A 20,235-nucleotide genomic window follows, 5' to 3' on the forward strand; every position below is an offset into this window, starting at 1 on the left:
TGAAATAAAACAGACACGAAAGGAGAAATATTATGTGATTCTGCTTATATGAGGTACCTAGAACTGCCACAGCAAGGAAACATCAGTGGTTGCTAAACTAGTGGGTATTTTATTAGGAAGGGGATATTTATGTAGTCCCAATGTATCTCTCTACAAAGCACTTAATCAATCACAAAGGAAAAAGAGTATAAGTCTACTGTAGAGCTACCTGGTAGACATCACTTGAGTAAAGTGGCCACAGTTAATATCATAAATTCAAAGGGGCAGAAAGCAAAACAGAGGAGAAATTCATAGAGACAGAAAGTAGAATACAGAGCCTGGGGAAGTTAGTTATTATTTAATGAGTACAGAGTTTCTGTTTGGGATCATCAAAGTTCTAGAAATGCATAGTGGCCGTAGTTGTACAACATTGTGAATGGATTTAATGTCATTTAATTGTACCCGTAAATGGTTAGAATGGTGAATTTTATGTTATATATATTTTATCACAATAAAAATAATAAATAGAATTGAACATCAAAAAGAAATGAATTCATAGTTAAAAACCTTTCCACAAAAAAAAAAATCCAGGCCTAGATGGCTTCACTGGTAACTTCTACCAACTATTTAGGGAAAACATAACAATTCCATACAAACTTTTCCAGAAAATTGAAGAGGAGGAAATATTTCCAAGCTCAATCTATGAAGCCAACATTACTCTGATACCGAAACCAGTCAAAAATCCTAAGAAGACTACAGACTAATAATATCCTTATGGGCTAGGTATAAAAATTCTTAATAAAAATGTTAACAGATTGATCCAATAATATATTTTAACCCACTGTGCCACCCAGGTGCCCCTGTCCAATAATATATTTTGAAAGATAAAACATCACAACAAAGTAGGGTTTATCTCAAGAATGTAAGGTTAGTTTAACATTCAAAAATCAATCTTTGTGATTCACCATACTGACAGAGTAAAAAAGAAAACCCATGGGTTATTTCATCATTTTAATAATACAAAAAAAAGCATTTAATAAAATCTAACATGAATCCCTAATAAGAACATTAAAAACTCTTAAACTAGGAAAAGAAATAAACTTCCTCAACATGATAAAGGATATCTAAGATACAACTACTCTTATACTTAATGGTAAATGATTGAATCCTTTCTTCCTAACATCAGGAACAAGGCAAAGATGTTGTTCATTCAGTATCAAACTGGTGGTTCTATCCAATACAATAAGACAATAAAAAAAAATAATAAAAGATATCCAGATTAGAAAGGCAGAAGTAGGGGTGCCTGGCTGGCTCAGTTGGTGGAGCATGCTATTCTTGATCTCAGGGCTGTGAGTTCAAGCCCCACATTGTGTGTAGAGATTACTTTAAAATAAAATATTTTTAAAAAAGAAAAGGAAGAAGTAAAACTGTCTTTATTCTCAGATGACATGATCATCTATGTAGAAAAATCCTATGAAAGCTATAAGAAGCTATTAGAATTAATAATGAGTTTTTAGCAAGGTTGCAGGATACAAGATCAATATATAGAAATCAATATGCCAGCAATGAACAATCAGAAATTGAAATTTTAAAAATTACTATTAAAATAGTATAAAGAAAATATGAAATACTTGAAAATAAACTTGACAAAAGATGTCCAAAGCCTATACAATGAAAATCATAAAATACTGCTGAGAGAAATGAGAGAAGACCTAAGTAAATGGAAAGACATATACACTTATGGATTAGAAGACTCAATATTATTAAATGTTAATTTTTTACAAATTGATGTATAGATTCAATGCAATTCCAGTCAAAATCCCAACAGCCTATGGGATAGATACTGTCTATCCAATTATAAAATTTGTATGAAAATGCTGAGGACCTAGAATAGCCAAAAACAACTTCTCAAAAGAAAAATAAAAGTATTAAGACTAATATTACCTGATTTCAAGACTTATTATAAAGCTGTAGTATTCAAAATAGGATTATTGGTGTTAAGCTAGACAGACAAATCAATGAAAAAGGATAGTCCCAAAGTAGACTCATATATATGTGGTTAGGTTTTTTTCAATAAAGGGCAAAGCCAATTCTTTGAGAAAAAATGACGGTCTTTTCAACAGATGTTACAACATATACAAAAATTAACTTATGATGGATCAAGGATCTAAATGTAAAAACTAAAACTAAAACTTTAGAAGATAACATTAGAAAAATCATTTTCATTTTTTGGTAAGCAAAGATTTTGGTGGAGCAAAATCTTATACAGTAAAAGTATAATCCATAAAAGAAAAAGTTGATAAATTGGACTTAACCAAAATTAAGAACTTTGCTTTATGAAGTCTCTATGAGAAAGAAAAGGCAAGCCGCAGACTGGAGAAGTATTTGCAAATCATGTATCTCAGATAAAAGACTTGCCTCCTGAATATGTAAAGAATTCTCAAAACTCAGTAATAAGAAAATGACCCAGTTTTTAAATGAGCAATAACCCAGTTTTTAAATGAGCAAAGATATGAAGAGATACTCCACCAAAGAAGATATTCTGATGGAAAATAAGCACATGGAAAATGTTCAATATTGTTAGTTCTTAGGGAAATGCAATAGAATCACAATAAGAAAATGGCTAAATAAAAACAAAAAACAAAAACCTATAGCAAGGACTAGCAAGGATGTGGAGCAAGTGGAGCTTTCATAAACTACATGCAGGAACTTAAGTGGCAAAACCACTTTGAAAAACCATTTCATAATTTCTTAAAAGTTAAATGAACCCTTACACATATGGTCCAACCATTGCATTCCTAGATATTACCCAAAGAAAGTAAAGTATATATCTGTACAAATTATTCAACATGAATGTTCATGGCAGCTTTCTTTCTAATAACCAATAACTGGAAACAATCCAAATATACATCCATAGGTGAACAGATAAACAAACTGTGATATAACCATATGGTGGAATACTACTAAGTAATGAAAAGGAATAAACAGTTGATACACACTACAGCATGGGTGAATCTCAAAATAATTATTGCTAAGTGAAAGGAGCTAGACCAAATTAAAAACTACATATTGTTTTATTCCATTTATATAAAATTCTAGAAAATGCACACTATAGTGACAGAAAGAAGATCAGCAGTCTCACAGGAACGGGAGCTGGGGCAAGCTATGTTGGAAGGGAAGAAGGGATCACCAAAGGTGACAAGGAAACTTTGGGGGTGATGTGTATGTTCATTATCTTGACTGTGGTGATAGTTTCTTGGGGGTATACATATGTCAAAATTTATCAAGTTTTACATTTTAAAATATGTGATGATTGTATGTCAGTTATACCTCAATAAAGCTATAAATAAATGCATAGTTAAGTAATGATGGCAACTTATTATAACTCATTGAATAAAATAGTTTTATCCATGAGTTTTATACTGGTTTGAGCAAATAAATGAATAGAGTAGAATGCCAGCTGATGATTGTGGAAAGAATGATGAAATGAGAATATAGCATTTGGGGGGTGGGGAGAGGCTGTATTTATATATAATACTTAGTTCAGCCTAGAAACATCAATGGATGCTAAAACTAGTGGGTGAACATTTGATTAAGGATATTTACATTATCTCAAAGTATGTTTCCATGAAATACTTGTCAATCACAAAGGGATAATGTGTAACTTTACAGTAGAGAAACTTGGCAGATATCACTTTAATCAAATGATCACAGTTAAGACCATCAGAAATGGGTCAAGTCAAAATTATATATCACCAGTTAGGAAGTTATAAGAACTTCAGGAAACATCAGACATACCCAGATTGAAGGGCATACTTACAAAATAACTAGTTTAATCTGCAAAGTGTCAAGGTCATGAATGTCAAGGGAAGACTGAAGAATTTTTCCAAGATGACAAAGACTAAAGAGATAGGAAAAATTAAATACAACATATGATCTTGTTTGAAATCTGTTTGCTATAAAGTACATTATTGGAACAATTGGTGAAACTTGAATAGGATCTGTGGTAGATGGTAGTAATATATCAATATTAATTTCCTTATTTTGATGGTTGTATTGTGGGTATGTAGAAGAGTTTCCTTGCTTGCCAGAAGTCTAGACTATCCAGGAGTGATAGGGTATCATTACTTTTGAATGCTTCAGGGGTAAGAAAAGATCTCTCTGTACTATTCTCGAAACATTTCTGTAAGTTTGAAATTATTTCAAAATAAAAGAAAACATTTTGATAAAACATTGTGTTTGCAAAGGTGTGGACTGGGAGTATGATTGGTAATCCTTTGTGGAGGGCAATTTGGCATATCTATGAAAATTATAGTGCACATATCCTTTGACCCAGCAATTTTATCTTACAAATGTATTTATACCCAAATGTGAAATGATGTTTGTACTAGGTTATTTGGCCCAGCGTTGTTTGTAATTGTGAAATATTTGAAATATTCTAAGTATTCATCAATAGGAGGCTGATTAAGTATATTATGTCCAAAATCTCTTTCATGGAATTCCAAAATCTGAAAAGCTTTGAAAATCCAAACTTTTTTTAAGTTTCACGGCAAAACCTGACCTCCACTGACATTAGGCATTAGTTGTTCCACAGCATTCTTAGTTACATATATCTTTGCTGTTCACCAGTAATGTGTTGCCTTCTTTGTTTGTATTGTTGTCATTTTGTCCATTTGATTTTAATTGTCCTGTAAAAATGTCCAGAAAATTGAAGAATAAGAAGAAATTGAAGCATGCATCATTTTCAGTAGCACAGAACATAGAGTTAGTGTAGAAGCTTAATCAGGTATATCTGTGAGGCATCTTACTAAAGAATAGGGTGTGGGAATTAATACAACATATGACTTGAAAAAAATAGAGTGTTGAAGTTTTACCAGGGCAACAATGACCAGAACTAATGAAGAACAGATTTCAGAGGGCAAAAAATGAAGATGCTGAAATGACCATGATTGCATAGATTCAGCAATGAAGCAGTGTGACTATGCCCCTGATTGGGTTTTGGTCATGAAAAAAGCTAGACTATGTCATGAAGGACTGAACATATTTAAGGTGAGTATAAAGTATCAGAATTGGCTGCAGAAATTTAAGAAGCATCATAGTATAAAATATCTGAATATCTATGATGAAGGAGCTTCTACCTACCATGAAGTCAACAAAAAAGTAGACACTAAAATTTTATTGACTAGAAGTCTAAATAGGTCAGAACTTTGCTACTGAAAGTGTGGTCAGTGGACAAACAGCATCGATAACAACTGGAAGCTTGTTAGAAATGTGAATTCTCAGACCTACTGAATTAGAATCTCCGTGGTGAAGCCCAAGAATGTATATTTAAACAAATTCTCAAGATGACCTTTATGTTCTCTAAGATTGTAGAAGCACTAAGATAGAGCAATCTGATATCAAAAAAATACTGAATAAAGTATGTACCTATTGTACATTCCTTGCAAGATAGAAAAATTGCTAAAATGGTGTTAACCCAAATAAGCATGAGACTAGTAGTGAAGACAATGGTGAGATATAACAGATGGAAAAAAATCTCCATAGGTAATACAGGAGAAATATAAGAGCATTTACTTGGCCTTGAATAATATGCATTTAGCAGTGAAGATCTTAAATCTGCTTGCTTAATTAAGCAGACTGCTTATCTAGAAAACCATATTAATGAGATACATTACCCTAGAACTACACATTTTTAAAGGTCATCTATTGTAGTGTAGTATTGCTTTATCATTAAAGAACACCATTCCTGGCCCATCATTAAATACTAATTCTAATCTTTGGTGACAGTAATAACAAACCTGATGAAACTTTTGTCCAAGATCCTCAAGAAACCAAATGCAGCAAATATTTATTGCATGTGTATGTAGAAATATTTAGTTTGGTCTTGGATTTTAGGTTTTAGGTTTTATTGAATGTTTTCTTAGAAATAAAGAGTACCAAGTATTTATGGTCTATATCACACCATTTCATTTCTCAGTTTAAAGCTGTTATTGATAAATAACAATACTTATTTTGCTTTTCATCCCAACTAGTGTGAATATTTATTCATTCACAGTGTGTTTAATTATGGGATCTTGCCCCAAGCCCACTGCAAAGATTATGTATAAAGTATATATAAATTATCTTTCTTTAAAAAAAATTCTGAATTCCAAAACACGTTCAAAGGGTTTTGAATAAGGAGTTGTGAATCTGTACATCCATAAATGGACTATTATGCAGCCATTTAATAGAAAAGAAGATCTTTATATACTGATGTGGAAGAATCTCCAAGATATGTTGATATGCAGGGGGAAAAACATGTAAATCTTTGTATACTAGGCTACTATTCGTGGGGTTTTTTGTTTGTTTTTAAGGAGAGATAGATAGATAATGTATTTCCTTATTATCTGTAGAGTATTCTGGAAGGTAATTCAAGAACTCATAATATTGGCTGCATATAGGGTTAGAAGTGGATGAATGAGCATCAGGGGTGAGGGGAAGAAAGAACTTTTAATTATTTACCTTTTGTGTCATTTCAACATTGAACCATGTGAATATTTCCAAATTCTTAAATTATAAATGTCAATAGAAACTGCTTAAATAAAAATGCAAAGATTTTTTTAAAATGGTGGGATGGGGTACCTAAGAACAGAGTATCTGAGAACTGTAGGACAATTAGAGAAGATACCCAACATATACATGATGGGAATACTAGGAGAAGAACGAAAGGAGCAAAAGAAATATTTGAAGTAATAATGGCTCAGAATTTTCCAGTTAGTGACAGACACCAGAACACAGATCCAGGAAGCTCAGAGAAAACCAAGTATGAACACCAAAATTTTCTCCTAAACATATCATACTCAAACTGCAGAAAACCAAAGACCAAGAAATCTTGAAAGAAGCCAGAGAACAAAGCTACCTTACCTATAGAGAAACAAGGATAAGAATTACATCACTTCACAAACCACACAAGCAAGAAGAGATGAAGTGAAATATGTAATGTGTTGAAAGAAAAAAAAACCCACCAACCCAGAATTTGGTATCCAAATAAATTATCCTCCAGAAGTAAAGGAGAAATAAAGACTTTCTCAGACAAAAACTGAGAAGTTTATTGCTGATAGGCCTTCTTTGCAAGAAGTCCTTCAGAGAAAAGGAAAATAATATAGATGTGAAACTCAAATCTACATAAAGAAAGGAAGAATGTTAGAAAAGAAATGAAGGTAAAATAAAACCTTTGGGTTTTTTTAAAATTCTTAGTTAAACTAATAGATAACTGCTTGTTTAGAGTAAAATAATAATAGCAGCAGCACCTGGCTGGCTCAGTCGATACAGCATGTGACTCTTGATCTCGGGTTTGTAAGTTTGAGCCATATGTTGGGTGTAGAGATCACATAAAAATAAAAATCTTAGGGGCGCGTGGTTGGCTCAGTCAGTTAAGCATCCAACTCTTGATTTCAGCTTGGGTCATGATCTCAAGGTTATGAGATTGAGTGCTGCATCTAGCTCCATGATGGACGTGGAACCTGCTTAAGATATTCTCTCTCTTTTCCTCCCTTTAATAAATAAATAAATAAATAAACAAACAAGCAAACTTTTAAGAAATTTTAAATAATAATAGCAATATATGGTAGCAATATATTGGGTAATTATAGCACAAAGATAAGTGAAATGAATGACAGCAATGATGTTACAGAAGGAAAGGAAAAATTGAGAATACTATTATAAGGCATCTTATGAACTGGTATAATTATTTAAAAATGAACTTATATTCATTGTAAATGTATACTGCAACTCTAGGGCAAATGCTAAAAGAATTTTAAGAGAAGTATAATTGATAAGAGACAAATTTAAATAAAAAGAGATCAATGTAAGCCAGAGATGGCCAAAATGGGAGGAGTTTTTTTTTTAAAAGGGTGGGGGGGCACCTGAGTGGCTGGGTTGGTTAAAGTGGCTGCTTTGGCTCAGGTCATGATCTCAGAGTCCTGGGATTGAGCCCTGCATGGGGCTCCCCACTCAGTGGGAAGCCTGCTTCTCCCTCTCCCTCCACCTTCCACTCTGCCTACTTGTGCTCTCTCTCTCTGTCAAATAAATAAATAAAATCTTAAAAAAAAAAACAAAAAATGAAGAACAAGTATGAATAGAAAATAGTTAATAAATATGGTAGATATTATTCCAACTATATCAGTAATCACTTTAAATGTTATGGTCTAAATATGCCAATTAAAAGAGACTGAAAAAAAAAAAAAAGGTAGAGACTGGAGTGGCACCTGGGTGGCTCAGTGGGTTAGGCCTCTGCCTTCAACTCAGGTCATGATCCCTCCCAAGGTCCTGGGATCAAGCCCTGCATCGGGCTCTCTGCTCAGCAGGGGGCCTGCTTCCTGGCCCCCAGCCCTGCTTCTCCGCCTATTTGTGATCTCTCTCTCTCTCTGTCAAATAAATAAAATCTTTTTAAAAATAAATAAATAAGAGATAGAGACTGGAGCTCTTGGGTGGCTCAGTCAGTTGAGCATCTAACTCTTGATTTCCACTTGGGTCATGATCTCAGTGTGCTAGGATCCAGCCCTGGGTCAGGCTCCATGCTCAGCAGGGAGCCTGCTTGAGAGTTCTCTCCCTTTCTCTCTGTCCCTACCCTTCCCCATGGATAAATCTTAAAAAATATATTAAAAATCTTTAATAGAAACTGACAGAGCAAATTTAAAACAAAAACAATAAACCAAAGGCCTAATTATATATTCTCTACAAGAAACCGGTTTAAATATAAAGACATGGGCACCTGGGTGGCTCGGTGGGTTAAGGCCTCTGCCTTCGGCTTAGGTCGTGATCCCAAGATCCTGGGGTCAGAGTCCCGCATCAGGCTCTCTGCTCAGCGAGTAGCCTGCTTCCCCCTCTCTCTCTGCCTGCCTTTCTGCCTACTTGTGATCTCTCTCTCTGTCAAATAAATAAAAAACTTAAATATACATATATAAAAAGACACAGACTAAAAGTAAAGGGAAGGACCTAAGTAAAAGAGCTAAAGCCATAAACTTCATAGAAGAAAGTATAGGGATAAATCTTTATGACCTCAGACTTGTCAGTGAATTCTTACATACGACACCAAAGGATGAACAGCAAAGGAAAAAAATAAGTTTGACCTCATCAAAATTAAAAGCTTTTGGGGTGTCTGACTGCCTTGATTGGTGAAGCATGTGACTCTTGATCTCAGGGATTATAAGTTCAAGCCCCACCTTGTATGTAGAGGTGACTTAAAAGTGAAATGTTGAAGAGCGCCTGGGTGGCTCAGTGGTTTAGGCCGCTGCCTTCGGCTCAGGTCATGATCTCAGGGTCCTGGGATCGAGTCCCACATCAGGCTCTCTGCTTGGCAGGGAGCCTGCTTCCCTCTCACTCTCTCTGCCTGCCTCTCTGCCTACTTGTGATCGCTCTCTGTCAAATAAATAAAATCTTTTTTAAAAAAAAGTGAAATGTTGAAAAAAAATTAAAAGCTTTTAATGAATATTGTCAAGAAAGTAAAAAGAGAACCTACAGGATGGAAGAAAATATTTGTAAATTATATACCTGATAAGGGCTTAATATATAAATCTATAAAGAACTACAACTCAACAACAGAAAGACAACCCATTTTAAAATGGGCAAAAGATTTGAAGAAACATTTCTCCAAAGGAGATATATAAGTAATAAGCAAATGAAAAGGTACTCAACATCATTAGTCATTAAGGAAATGCAAATCAAAACCACAGTGAGATACTACTTCATGCCCATTAGGATGGCTTTTATAAAAAAATAATAATAATAAAGTGTTGGCAAGGATGTGGAGAAGTTGGAATGTTGTACATTGCCAGTGGGAATGTAAAGTGATACAGCTGTTGTGGAAAATAGTTTGTTCCTGAAAATTGTACCTTTTTTTTTTTAAAGATTTTATTTATTTATTTGAGAGAGCATGAGAGGGGGAGAGGGAAATAGGCTTCCCACAAACAGGGAGCCCAATGCGGGGATCAATCCCAGAACCCTGAGATCACGACCTGCGTCGAAGGCAGATGCTTAACCAACTGAGCCACCCAGGTACCTCTAATTTTTTTTTTACTTTAATGTAAGCTCTTTACCCAGTATGGGTCCTGAACTCATGACCCCAAGAGCAGGAGTCACAGGCTCCAATGACCAAGCCAGCCAGGCACCCATGTTCCTGAAAATTTTAGATAGAATTACCATATAATGCAGTTATTCCACTTCTAGGTATATACCCAAAAGAATGAAAAAGAGGGACTCAAACAGATATTTACACATCAGTGTTCATTGCAACATTATTTGTAACAGCCAAAAAGTTGGAAACAACCCAAGTATCTGTCAGCTTACAAACAGATAAATAAAATGTGATATATACATACAATGGAATATTAAATCATGAAAAGAAATGACATTCTGATAACATGCTACAACCTGGGGAACTTTGAAGACATGCTAAGTGAAATAATCCAGATACAAAATTTTAAGTATATGATTATGTGAAAATAGCTAAAACAGGCAAATTAATAAAGACAGAAAGTAGATTAGAGTTTTACCAGGGGCTTCTGTTTGGGGTAATTAAAATATTTTACAGGGGCGCCTGGGTGGTTCAGTGGGTTAAAGCCTCTGCCTTCGGCTCAGGTCATGATCTCAGGGTCTTGGGATCAAGTCCTGCATCGGGCTCTCTGCTTGGCAGAGAGCCTGCTTCCCCCTTTCTCTCTGCCTGCCTCTCTGCCTACTTGTGATCTCTCTCTCTCTCTCTCTCTCTCTGTGTCAAAAAAAAAAAAAATTTAAAATTTTACAAATAGTGGTAATATTTACACAACATTTTGAATGTGATGAGCACCATTCAGTTGTGCACTTAAAAATGGTTAAAATAGCAAGTTTGATTACAGATGTTAACCACAAATTAGCTAGATAGATAGATAAATGAATTAGCACTCTCTAAGAAGGAGTGCTAGAACAAGCAAAAAGACTCAAACAAAAGTACAAACAGTGAACATCACTCGGCTTTTTATCTCAGTACCTTTAGGAAGATATTTAATTTCTCTATGACTGAGCTTATATGCTTTCCTTTCAAATATTTTTTACTAAAAACAAAGGCCAGAGGTGCCTGGGTGCCTCAGTCAGTTAAGCGTCTGTCTCTTGATTTTGGCTCCAGTAAGGATCTCAGTGTCATGGGATCAAGCCCTACATCAGGCTCTGTGCTGAGCATGGAACCTACTGGGGATTTTCTTCCTCTCCACCTCTGCCCACTTCTCTGCTCTCTCTCTTAAAAAAAAAAAAAAAAACAAAAAAAAAAAACTAGAGGCCAGGGCTTTAAACCAACAAGAGTATCAACACTCTGGCCCTCACTTTCCATACCCTAAAGCCTTACTGCCAGACTAGCCACACTGAAAGCAGGAAGAGTCTGGAAAAGATACTCTCCCAGGAAAGCATGCATAGTAGTTTAGCCAGTTTGTTATTTTCACCTTTAAAAATATTTCTTAAATTAAATATTTCTTAAACACAATTTCTTCAACAACAACAAAATGTGGAGAAAGGTATACCATGCTAACACAAATCAAAAGAAAGCTGGAGTTTATGTATAAATTTCACACAAAAAGACTTCAAAACATGGAAGATTACAGGGATAAAGAGGGTTATTCCAAGAAGACAAAATAATCCTTAATGAATATGCATTTAACAACAGAACACCAAAATATGTGAAACAAAAACTGATATAGCAAAGAGAAATAGACAAATCCACTATTATACTTGGGGAATTCAACATTCTTCTCTCAGTAATTGACAAATCTAGCAGGCTGAAAATCAGGATATACTTGAACTAAATTGCAATATTAATGAACTGGGTCCAATTAACATAGTATACTTCATCAAAGAACAGAATACGCATTCTTCTCAAACTCACATGGAACACTCACCAAGACAGACCACATTCTGGACCATAAAACACACCTAAGTAATTTAAAAGAAATCATACAAAGTATGCTGTCAGCCCACAGTGGAATTAAACTAGAAATCAATAACAGGAAGATAACTGGATTGTTTCCAGGAAACAGTCTGAGGGTCTTAGAGGAGAGTGGGGTGGGGGGATGGGTTAGCCCGTGAGGGCACGTATTGCGTGTAGCACTGGGTGTTTTATGCAAACAATGACTCATGAAACACTAATTACATCAAAAGTAATGATGTACTGTATGGTGACAAACATAACATAATAATAAAAAGAAATAACTGGAAAATTCCAAAATACGTGGAGCTCAAACAACATACTTCTAAATTACACATAGGTCAAAGAAGAAATCTTGGGAAATTTTTTAATATTTGAACTAAGTGAAAATTAAAATACAAATGATCAAAATGTAGGGGATGGGGCTCCTGGGTGACTCAGTTGGTTAAGCGACTGCCTTCAGCTCAGGTCATGATCCTGGAGTCCCGGAATCAAGTCCCGCATCGGGCTCCCAGCTCCATGGGGAGTCTGCTTCTCCCTCTGTCCTTCTCCTCCCTCATGCTTTCTCTCATTGTCTCTCTCTCAAATAAATAAAATATATATTTTTTAAATGTAGGGGATGCAGCAAAAACAGTGCTTGAAGGGGAATTTATAGCATTAAATCCATAGGTTACAAAAGAAAGAAAATTTAAAACGAATCTATCGCCTCACCCCTGTTAGAATGGTTATTATTTAAAAAACAAGAGATAACCAGTGCTGGCAAGGATATGGAGGAAAAATGAACCCTAGTGAAGTGTTGGTAGAAATACACATTGTTATAGCTACTTTGGAGGACAGTATGGAGCTTCCTCAAAAATATAAAGTAGAACTACCATATATGGTCCAGCAATCCCACTTCTGAGTATATATCCAAAGGAAATGAAATCACTATCTCAAAGACTTATCTGCACCCCTGTATTTGTTACATTGCAGCATTATTCACAATAGCCAAGATTTGGAAACAACCTAGGTGTCCAACAACAGATAAATAGATGTATTGCATGTGCACACACACAAACACACACACACACAGAGGAATATTACTAAACCATAAAAAAAGAAAATCCAGCCACTGACAACAACATAGGTGAGCCTTAAGGGCATTGTGTTTAGTTTTATAGATATAGATATCCAAAAAAGACAAATATGGCATGATCTCACTTATGTGCTAAAAATGCCAAACTCACAGAAACAGAGAAACTCAGAGAAACATAGAAAACATAGATTGCCAGGTCCTGAAGGTTGGGAGAAATTAAATAAGTTCTTGGAATCTGATGTAAGACATGGTGACTATAGTTAACAATACTGTGTTGTATACTTAAAATCTGCTAAGAGAATAGATCTTAATGTTCTCACCACACACACGCACGCGCAAAGGTAATGAAGTGAGGTGATGAATGTGTTACTCAACCTTATTGTGATAATCTGCAGTATGTATATCAAGTCACACTGTATGCCTTAAACTTACACAATGTTATATGTCAATTATATCTCAATAAAGTTGGGGGGAAATAAAATAAAATCAATAATCTAAGCTTCCATGTTAGAAAACTAAAGAAAGAAGAGCAGTATAAACTTAAAACTAGCAGAAGAAATTTAAAAAAATTAGAGAAAAAAATCAATGAACTTGAAAATTGGAAGAAAATGCAGAAAACTCAATGCAAAAGGTACCTCTTTAAAAAGTCATTAAAATTGATAACCTTCTAGCCAGGCTAACCAAGAAAAGAGAACACATAACTTACTAATATCATAAATGATATTAAACATTAAAAGGGTAATAAAGAAAATTACAAACAACTGTATTAACACAAATTTGATATCTTCAATAATGAATGGACCAATTCCTTGAAAAACACAATCTACCAAAACTGAATAATCTGAATAGGCATACATCTGCTAAAGAATTTGCATCGGGGCGCCTGGGTGGCTCAGTGGGTTAAAGCCTCTGCCTTCGGCTCGGGTCGTGATCCCAGGGTCCTGGGATTGAGCCCTGCATCGGGCTCTCTGCTCAGTGGGGAGCCTGCTTCCTCCTCTCTCTCTGCCTGCCTTTCTGACTACTTGTGATCTCTGCCTGTCGAATAAATAAATAAAATCTTAAAAAAAAAAAAAGAATTTGCATCAGTAATCTTTCAGACAGAAAGCACTTGGCCTAGATGATTTCACTGAGTTGAGTTATATCAAATATTTAAGGAATAAATGAGGCAAATTCTCTAAAATCTGTTCTAGAACAAAGAAGCAGAACACCTCCTACCTCATCTTATGATGCCAGCATTACTCTAATACCAAAACCAGATAAAGACCATAGAGGAAAAGAAAACTGCAAACTGACATCACTAATGAATGACCTTACCTCAACAAAATAATAGCAAATTGAATCCAACAAAGTATTAAAAAAAAAATTATAAACCATGACAAAGTAGGATTTATTCCAGATATGCAAGGCTGTTTCAGCACTGGAAAACCAATTAATGTAACCCATCACATCATCAGACTAAAGAAGAAAGATTATATAATTTTATTAATATATACAAAAAAATACTTGACAAAAATCCAACACCTATTCATGATAACAACAACAGCAACTCAGCAACTGGGAATAGAAAAGAACCAACTCAACTTTATAAAGAATATCTACAAAGAACCTATAGCTATCATCACACTTAGTCAAGAGAAACTAAATACTTTCCCCTGAAAATCAGGAATAGGGTAAGAATGTTCCTTCTCACCCACTCCCATTCAGCATTTTACTGGAAGCCCTAGCAAATGCAGTAAGACAAGAAAGAGATAAAACGTGTATAGTCTAGGAAAGAAGAAATAAAACTGCCTTTGCTGGCAATTCAGATGATTATCTATGTAGGAAACCCCAAAGAATCAACAACAAAAAAAACCAGGATAAGTAACTTGATCAAGGTTGCAGGATACACGGTTAATATACAAAAATCACCATTTTCTAAATGCTTTTTTTTTTTAAGCATTCCACATGTTGCACATACTTTTAATCTGCTCCCATAAAACATCCTAGTTTGTGGCTCATACATTATTCACCTTAAGAATTAAAGATTTTATGTAAAATTTAAAATCTGTACAAACAAAAATCTACTGTATGATTTCACTTATATGTGGAATCTAAACAACAAATGAATAAACAAAAAGCAGAAACAGACCTATAAATACAGAAAACAAACTGGTGGTTGCCAGAGGGTAGGGAAGTAAGGGGATGAGCAAAATGGGTAGAGGGGAATGGGAGGTACAGGCCTCCAGTTACAGAATGAACACATCACAGGGATGAAAGGTACAGCATAGGGAGCTGCAGTGAGAGGCAATGGGATTAGCATACTTTTTTGATGATAATGTGGCTTCCTGTGTCCTGTATAAGTAACTTTCAAAAGTCAGGTGTTCATAAAAATTATTTCTGGCACTTAAGGAGTCAAGGGGAAGGTGAAGAATAGAGGCAGATGAACAGGTGGTGAGAAGTGAATTCATGTGGATGCCTAGTGAACAAAGCAGTCTTCATTGGGTTTAGTGGAGATAGAGCTTGTCTACCCAAAAGGGAATGGTAGCATTCAGAACTATTCAGTGAATTGATTGCAGCCAGTTCAGCCAGTATCTATGTGATCAGTAGACTATTCAGGGAGACTTTAAAGACCTGTCACTGTCCCTTCTCTCTGCACCTATAGGGGATACTCTGAGGCTCCGAACAATTCTCGAAGCAATACAGAAGCACATCCATTCTTCCTCCCTCATCTTCAAACTGGCCCAAGATGCATTCAAGATTGCCACTCCCACAGATAGTAGTACTGACAGCACCCTGCTCAACGTGGCCCTGGAGCTGGGGTTACAGGTATGGAAGAGGAATAAGTTATCCCTGCTTTAGGCTTCTGGCATAGTGATCATCGGTAGAAGATAAGATCCCAGAGGCACTGGGCATGAACCAGCCAAGCCCGGTTCTTTCTGTGTCCCCAGAACACAACTTTTAGACTAGGCTTCTAGGCAAGGATCTCCAAATTGAGCTCCATTTTGAAGTTAAGGCCAGAAGCAATGTAGCTTTAGGCTCCATCAAGTCCCCATTTTCTCTCCACCCCCCCCCCCCCATTCCTCCCAAGTCAAGTCAATAATAAGGTGTAACAGCAAGGATTTCATTACAGGTCATCAGAGAAGTCTTCTATCTGATTGGTGGGAGGGGTGGGCAGAAATTAAACAAACCTGTATGTACTTATCAGAGATGGCTGTTTAAAGCACCAATAGACACTAAGGGGATGTGGGGATGTAGAAGTCCTACAGTTACACTTAGCCAAGTGGAAATGCCTCTTTTTTGCTCAGGTGATGAGGATGACCTTATCAACTCTTAACTGGAGGCGCCGGGAGATGGTGCGGTGGTTGGTGACATGTGCTACAGAAGTGGGTGAGTCTCCCATTTCCCTCTAATCCCCAGGGAAAGGAGTTCTTAGGCCTTACTCTTGGAACAAGACAGTGAATCCTTAGAGCTCTCATATTCCTTTTACTGATGGCCTGGGAAAGGATGGGGCTGCTGATGGGAAAGATGGCCTTTATTTACCTAGCCCAAGCTCTGCCCTCACTGCTTGGACCATACCCTGATGTCAGCAGCACTTTGACCCTCCAATCAGAGACATATTTGAGGGATTGGATTTTCAGCCACCAGTATACAAGTGCACCCTTGGGAAGTAGTTGGCCCAGTGGTTTGGTCCCAGTCCCTGCCTGTGCTTCTGAAAAACCCCCAAACAACTTGGAGTCTCAGGACCCCAACTAAAACCCAAAGTCCCAGCATGAGACTCTACCCTGAGAGGTCCCACTTCAGTTAGAACCCCCAGGCAGATCTGTGACTACCACAGGCTCTGCTGCTCCATCCTTGTGAGGGGCTAAGAGCACCTGCAGAAATTTTCGGCCCTCTGACATGGGGAAGGAAGGGGAAGGAAAAGACCCCAAACATGGTCTGGCCATGTGGGATGCTCCTTGGTTTGCCTCAGATCATCTCAAGGCTGCTGAGGAGGAGGGAGAACTCATCTCTGCAGGCCAAGTTCTGACTCCCCAAGGGGTCATCTGGGTGACCTGGATCAGGACCCGGATGGCCACGGCTGAGCTCAGCCTCTCCCTGACAGGTGTGCGAGCCCTGGTGAGCATTTTGCAGAGCTGGTACACACTCTTCACCCCCACCGAGGCTACTAGCATTGTGGCTGCCACAGCTGTATCCCACACCACTATCCTGCGCCTCAGTCTTGACTATCCACAGCGGGAGGAGCTGGCTAGCTGTGCTCGCACGCTGGCCCTACAGTGTGCCATGAAGGATCCCCAGAGCTGTGCCCTGTCAGCCCTTACACTCTGTGAGAAAGACCACATCGCCTTTGAGGCAGCCTACCAGATCGCCATTGATGCTGCTACCGGCGGCATGACACATTCACAACTGTTCACCATTGCCCGCTACATGGAGCTCCGTGGCTACCCGCTACGTGCCTTCAAATTGGCCTCCCTGGCCATGAGCCATCTCAACCTGGCCTACAACCAGGATACCCATCCAGCCATCAATGATGTGCTCTGGGCGTGTGCCCTCAGCCACTCTCTGGGCAAGAACGAGCTGGCAGCTCTCATCCCCCTGGTGGTGAAGAGTGTGCACTGCGCCACAGTGCTTTCAGACATCTTGCGGCGCTGTACAGTGACTGCCCCCGGCCTGGCAGGCATCCCAGGCCGCCGCAGCTCTGGAAAGCTCATGTCCACAGACAAAGCTCCGCTGCGCCAGTTGCTGGATGCCACCATCAATGCCTATATCAACACTACACACTCACGCCTAACACACATCAGCCCTCGCCACTACGGAGAGTTCATCGAGTTTCTGAGCAAGGCTCGGGAGACCTTCCTGCTGCCCCAGGACGGCCACCTGCAGTTTGCCCAGTTCATCGACAACCTCAAACAAATCTACAAGGGCAAGAAGAAGCTGATGCTGCTGGTTCGAGAGCGCTTTGGCTGAGAAAGCAGACAACTCACTGCCGGGGCAGCCTGGGCTCCCAAGTACCACAGGTCAGGCCAAGGACACTGAAACATTCGTCCACCCTGAGAGGACTCTGATCACCTGTGGCTGAAGCCAAAGCACCACAGGGCTAAGCATGGGAGAGTCCAACTCTAGCCAATATGCCTTCCTTGGCAAAGTTCTCACTACAGCCCACTGTTCCTGAAGGAGCTGGGCCCTGCAGATCGATCAGAAACCCCACAACATGCCACCTCACGCCCCTATATCCTGCGTGTCCTGGGCATTGGCCCACTCTCCCTTGGCAAACACAGAACACTGTTCCGTCTCAGGGATCGCTTAACCAGAGAAACAGAAGCATTTATGGTACTGTAAATACTATAGTATATGTGTTGCCAATTACACTGTAAAGTTGTAACTATTTATAATTCTGGTTCTAATTTGATGGGTACTTGAAGTAGCTGTGGGTGGGAAGATAGGCTTGTTTTCTGAGGAGACACAACCATTTCTCAGGTTTCCCTTGCAGAATATATACAGTTTGCAGTGGAAGAGTGGGGGTGGTGGGGAATACAATGACCGGTTAGAATAAATTCCAGGTTTAGTCTATGCAGAAACCCCAGCCTGCAGACACAGGGCATCTATATAGCCCAGTGGTGGGAGAGGGCCAGGGCCAGGACTGGACTTAGACTCTTGCCTCATGAAGCCACAAGGACAGTGAAACTCTCATTCCTGCCACACACAGCCTCTCTAGGAACCTGTTGAGCTCCTGAGAAGTAAGCGCAGGGGGAGGGTGAAGGTCTGGGAGGCCACTGAGCTCATTAACATTCATCTACTCTGGTCACCTTTGTGTTAGAGAGTGTCTGGTTTTATCTAAAACTATGTATGTGTGTATATGTCTGTATGGCTAAGTACGTGTGTCTCTGTGCATACCTGTCTTGCACATGTACTTATGTGTGTTTGTCGGGTCTGTGTGTCAGTACATGTCTGTGTGCTGGACTGTGAGTTATGTGTGAGGGTATACACATTTGTGAACATGTACGCACACATACCTGTGTGTGTGTGCCTGTCAATGCATGTTCAGTGGGGGGCGCACACAGATGCATGTGTATGAACATGTTTGTGTGTGTGTATGCTTGCTCTCCTTTGATCTGTCTTTGTATGTGTAACTGGATATTTTGACATGTAAGTATGTGTGAATTTGTTTCAGAATTTGCATGAATGTGTCCCTTCTTTTTTTTGCCAGATCTCTCTTCCCCATTCCTTATCTCTCTCAGCCGCTGAACACGTTCCCCATCTCTTTGCCTCCCTTACTCACCACTTTCTCAGCAAGCTCCTAAGCACTAGTCTCCATCTGCCCTAAGAGTGACTCTTTCAGCTCCAGTTCTCTTCTTGCCCTGCACTTGCTTTCTTCCCTTGCCTTTCTACCTCAAGCTTCCTCTGCCTGCCCACTGGTCACTGTTTTGGAGGCTGGGGCTGGAATGCATTTGGCCTTTCCCTTTCTGAGTAGTTTCTACCCCTAGTAGGCAATGCCTGTCTTAGCCCTAGCTGACCTCCACAGTGTATCCTATTCCTGCTACCTTTCTGACCCCTGTGCTCAGCCTGGAATTGTTATAGGAGGTAGCATGGGCTTTCAGAAGAGTCATCTGGATGCCAGTGTCTTGGTGTTTACTGTTTCATGTTTTAGTTCCGAAGTGGGGGGTGGGGTGTGATAGGGAAGGGGTGGTATAGCTAGAGTGTGAACTAAGGACCTGTCTGCTTTGTTTTTCTTTGACAAAATGTCACTTTTTTTCACCCCTCCACACTAACCAGTAAGTCGTTTTTGATGTCTATGGCTACTTAAGTCTTACTATCCAGCCACGGGCCCCTACAACCTCTCAGCCCAGTAGGTTGGTTAGAAAGAAAGAAGCAAGCCACTCCCATTTCTGTATCACAATTGCCGTTTTTTAGCAAGTGTGTGAACTCACAACGCTTTTCTATGAATAAATCATGGATCACAGAAAATATCATTTTTCTAAAATCAGAATTGTGTTCTCTCAATAAATGGGGCCCTTCTTTCTCTTCTGCATTGCCCTAGACAAGAAATTGGTTGCGCCTCTAGTACAGTGGGTCCCTAGTGGTCTAAGGAGATGTGGAATGGCAAATGAAGAATTTCCTGCCACACTACACCCCTCTCCAGAGCTCACAGGCACTTCAGATCTTGTCCCACGAAGTAGGTACCACCATGATGGGCAGAAACACCAAGGTCCTGAGAAAATTGGAGGGTATACTCAGAAAAGAATGCATAGCAACCCTGAGTGCAATAGGGCCTTTTGGC

General features: G+C 38.4%; 1 protein-coding gene across 2 annotated transcripts in view; it reads left to right on the forward strand.

Annotated features, from left to right (window-relative positions):
* ZSWIM5 (zinc finger SWIM-type containing 5) overlaps window positions 1-19,890 on the forward strand; it is a 214,023-nt gene extending 194,133 nt beyond the window's left edge. For both annotated transcript variants that reach the window (XM_046023252.1, XM_046023261.1), the window contains exons 12-14: window positions 15,622-15,785; window positions 16,265-16,346; window positions 17,062-19,890. In XM_046023252.1, the coding sequence (XP_045879208.1) occupies window positions 15,622-15,785; window positions 16,265-16,346; window positions 17,062-17,924 (1,109 nt within the window). In that variant the 3' untranslated portion in view covers window positions 17,925-19,890. The remainder of the gene's footprint in view (window positions 1-15,621; window positions 15,786-16,264; window positions 16,347-17,061) is intronic.
* The last annotated feature ends 345 nt before the right edge of the window (window positions 19,891-20,235 follow it).

Source organism: Meles meles, chromosome 1 (genome assembly GCF_922984935.1).
Source record: "Meles meles chromosome 1, mMelMel3.1 paternal haplotype, whole genome shotgun sequence".
NCBI classification, from domain to species: domain Eukaryota; kingdom Metazoa; phylum Chordata; class Mammalia; order Carnivora; family Mustelidae; genus Meles; species Meles meles.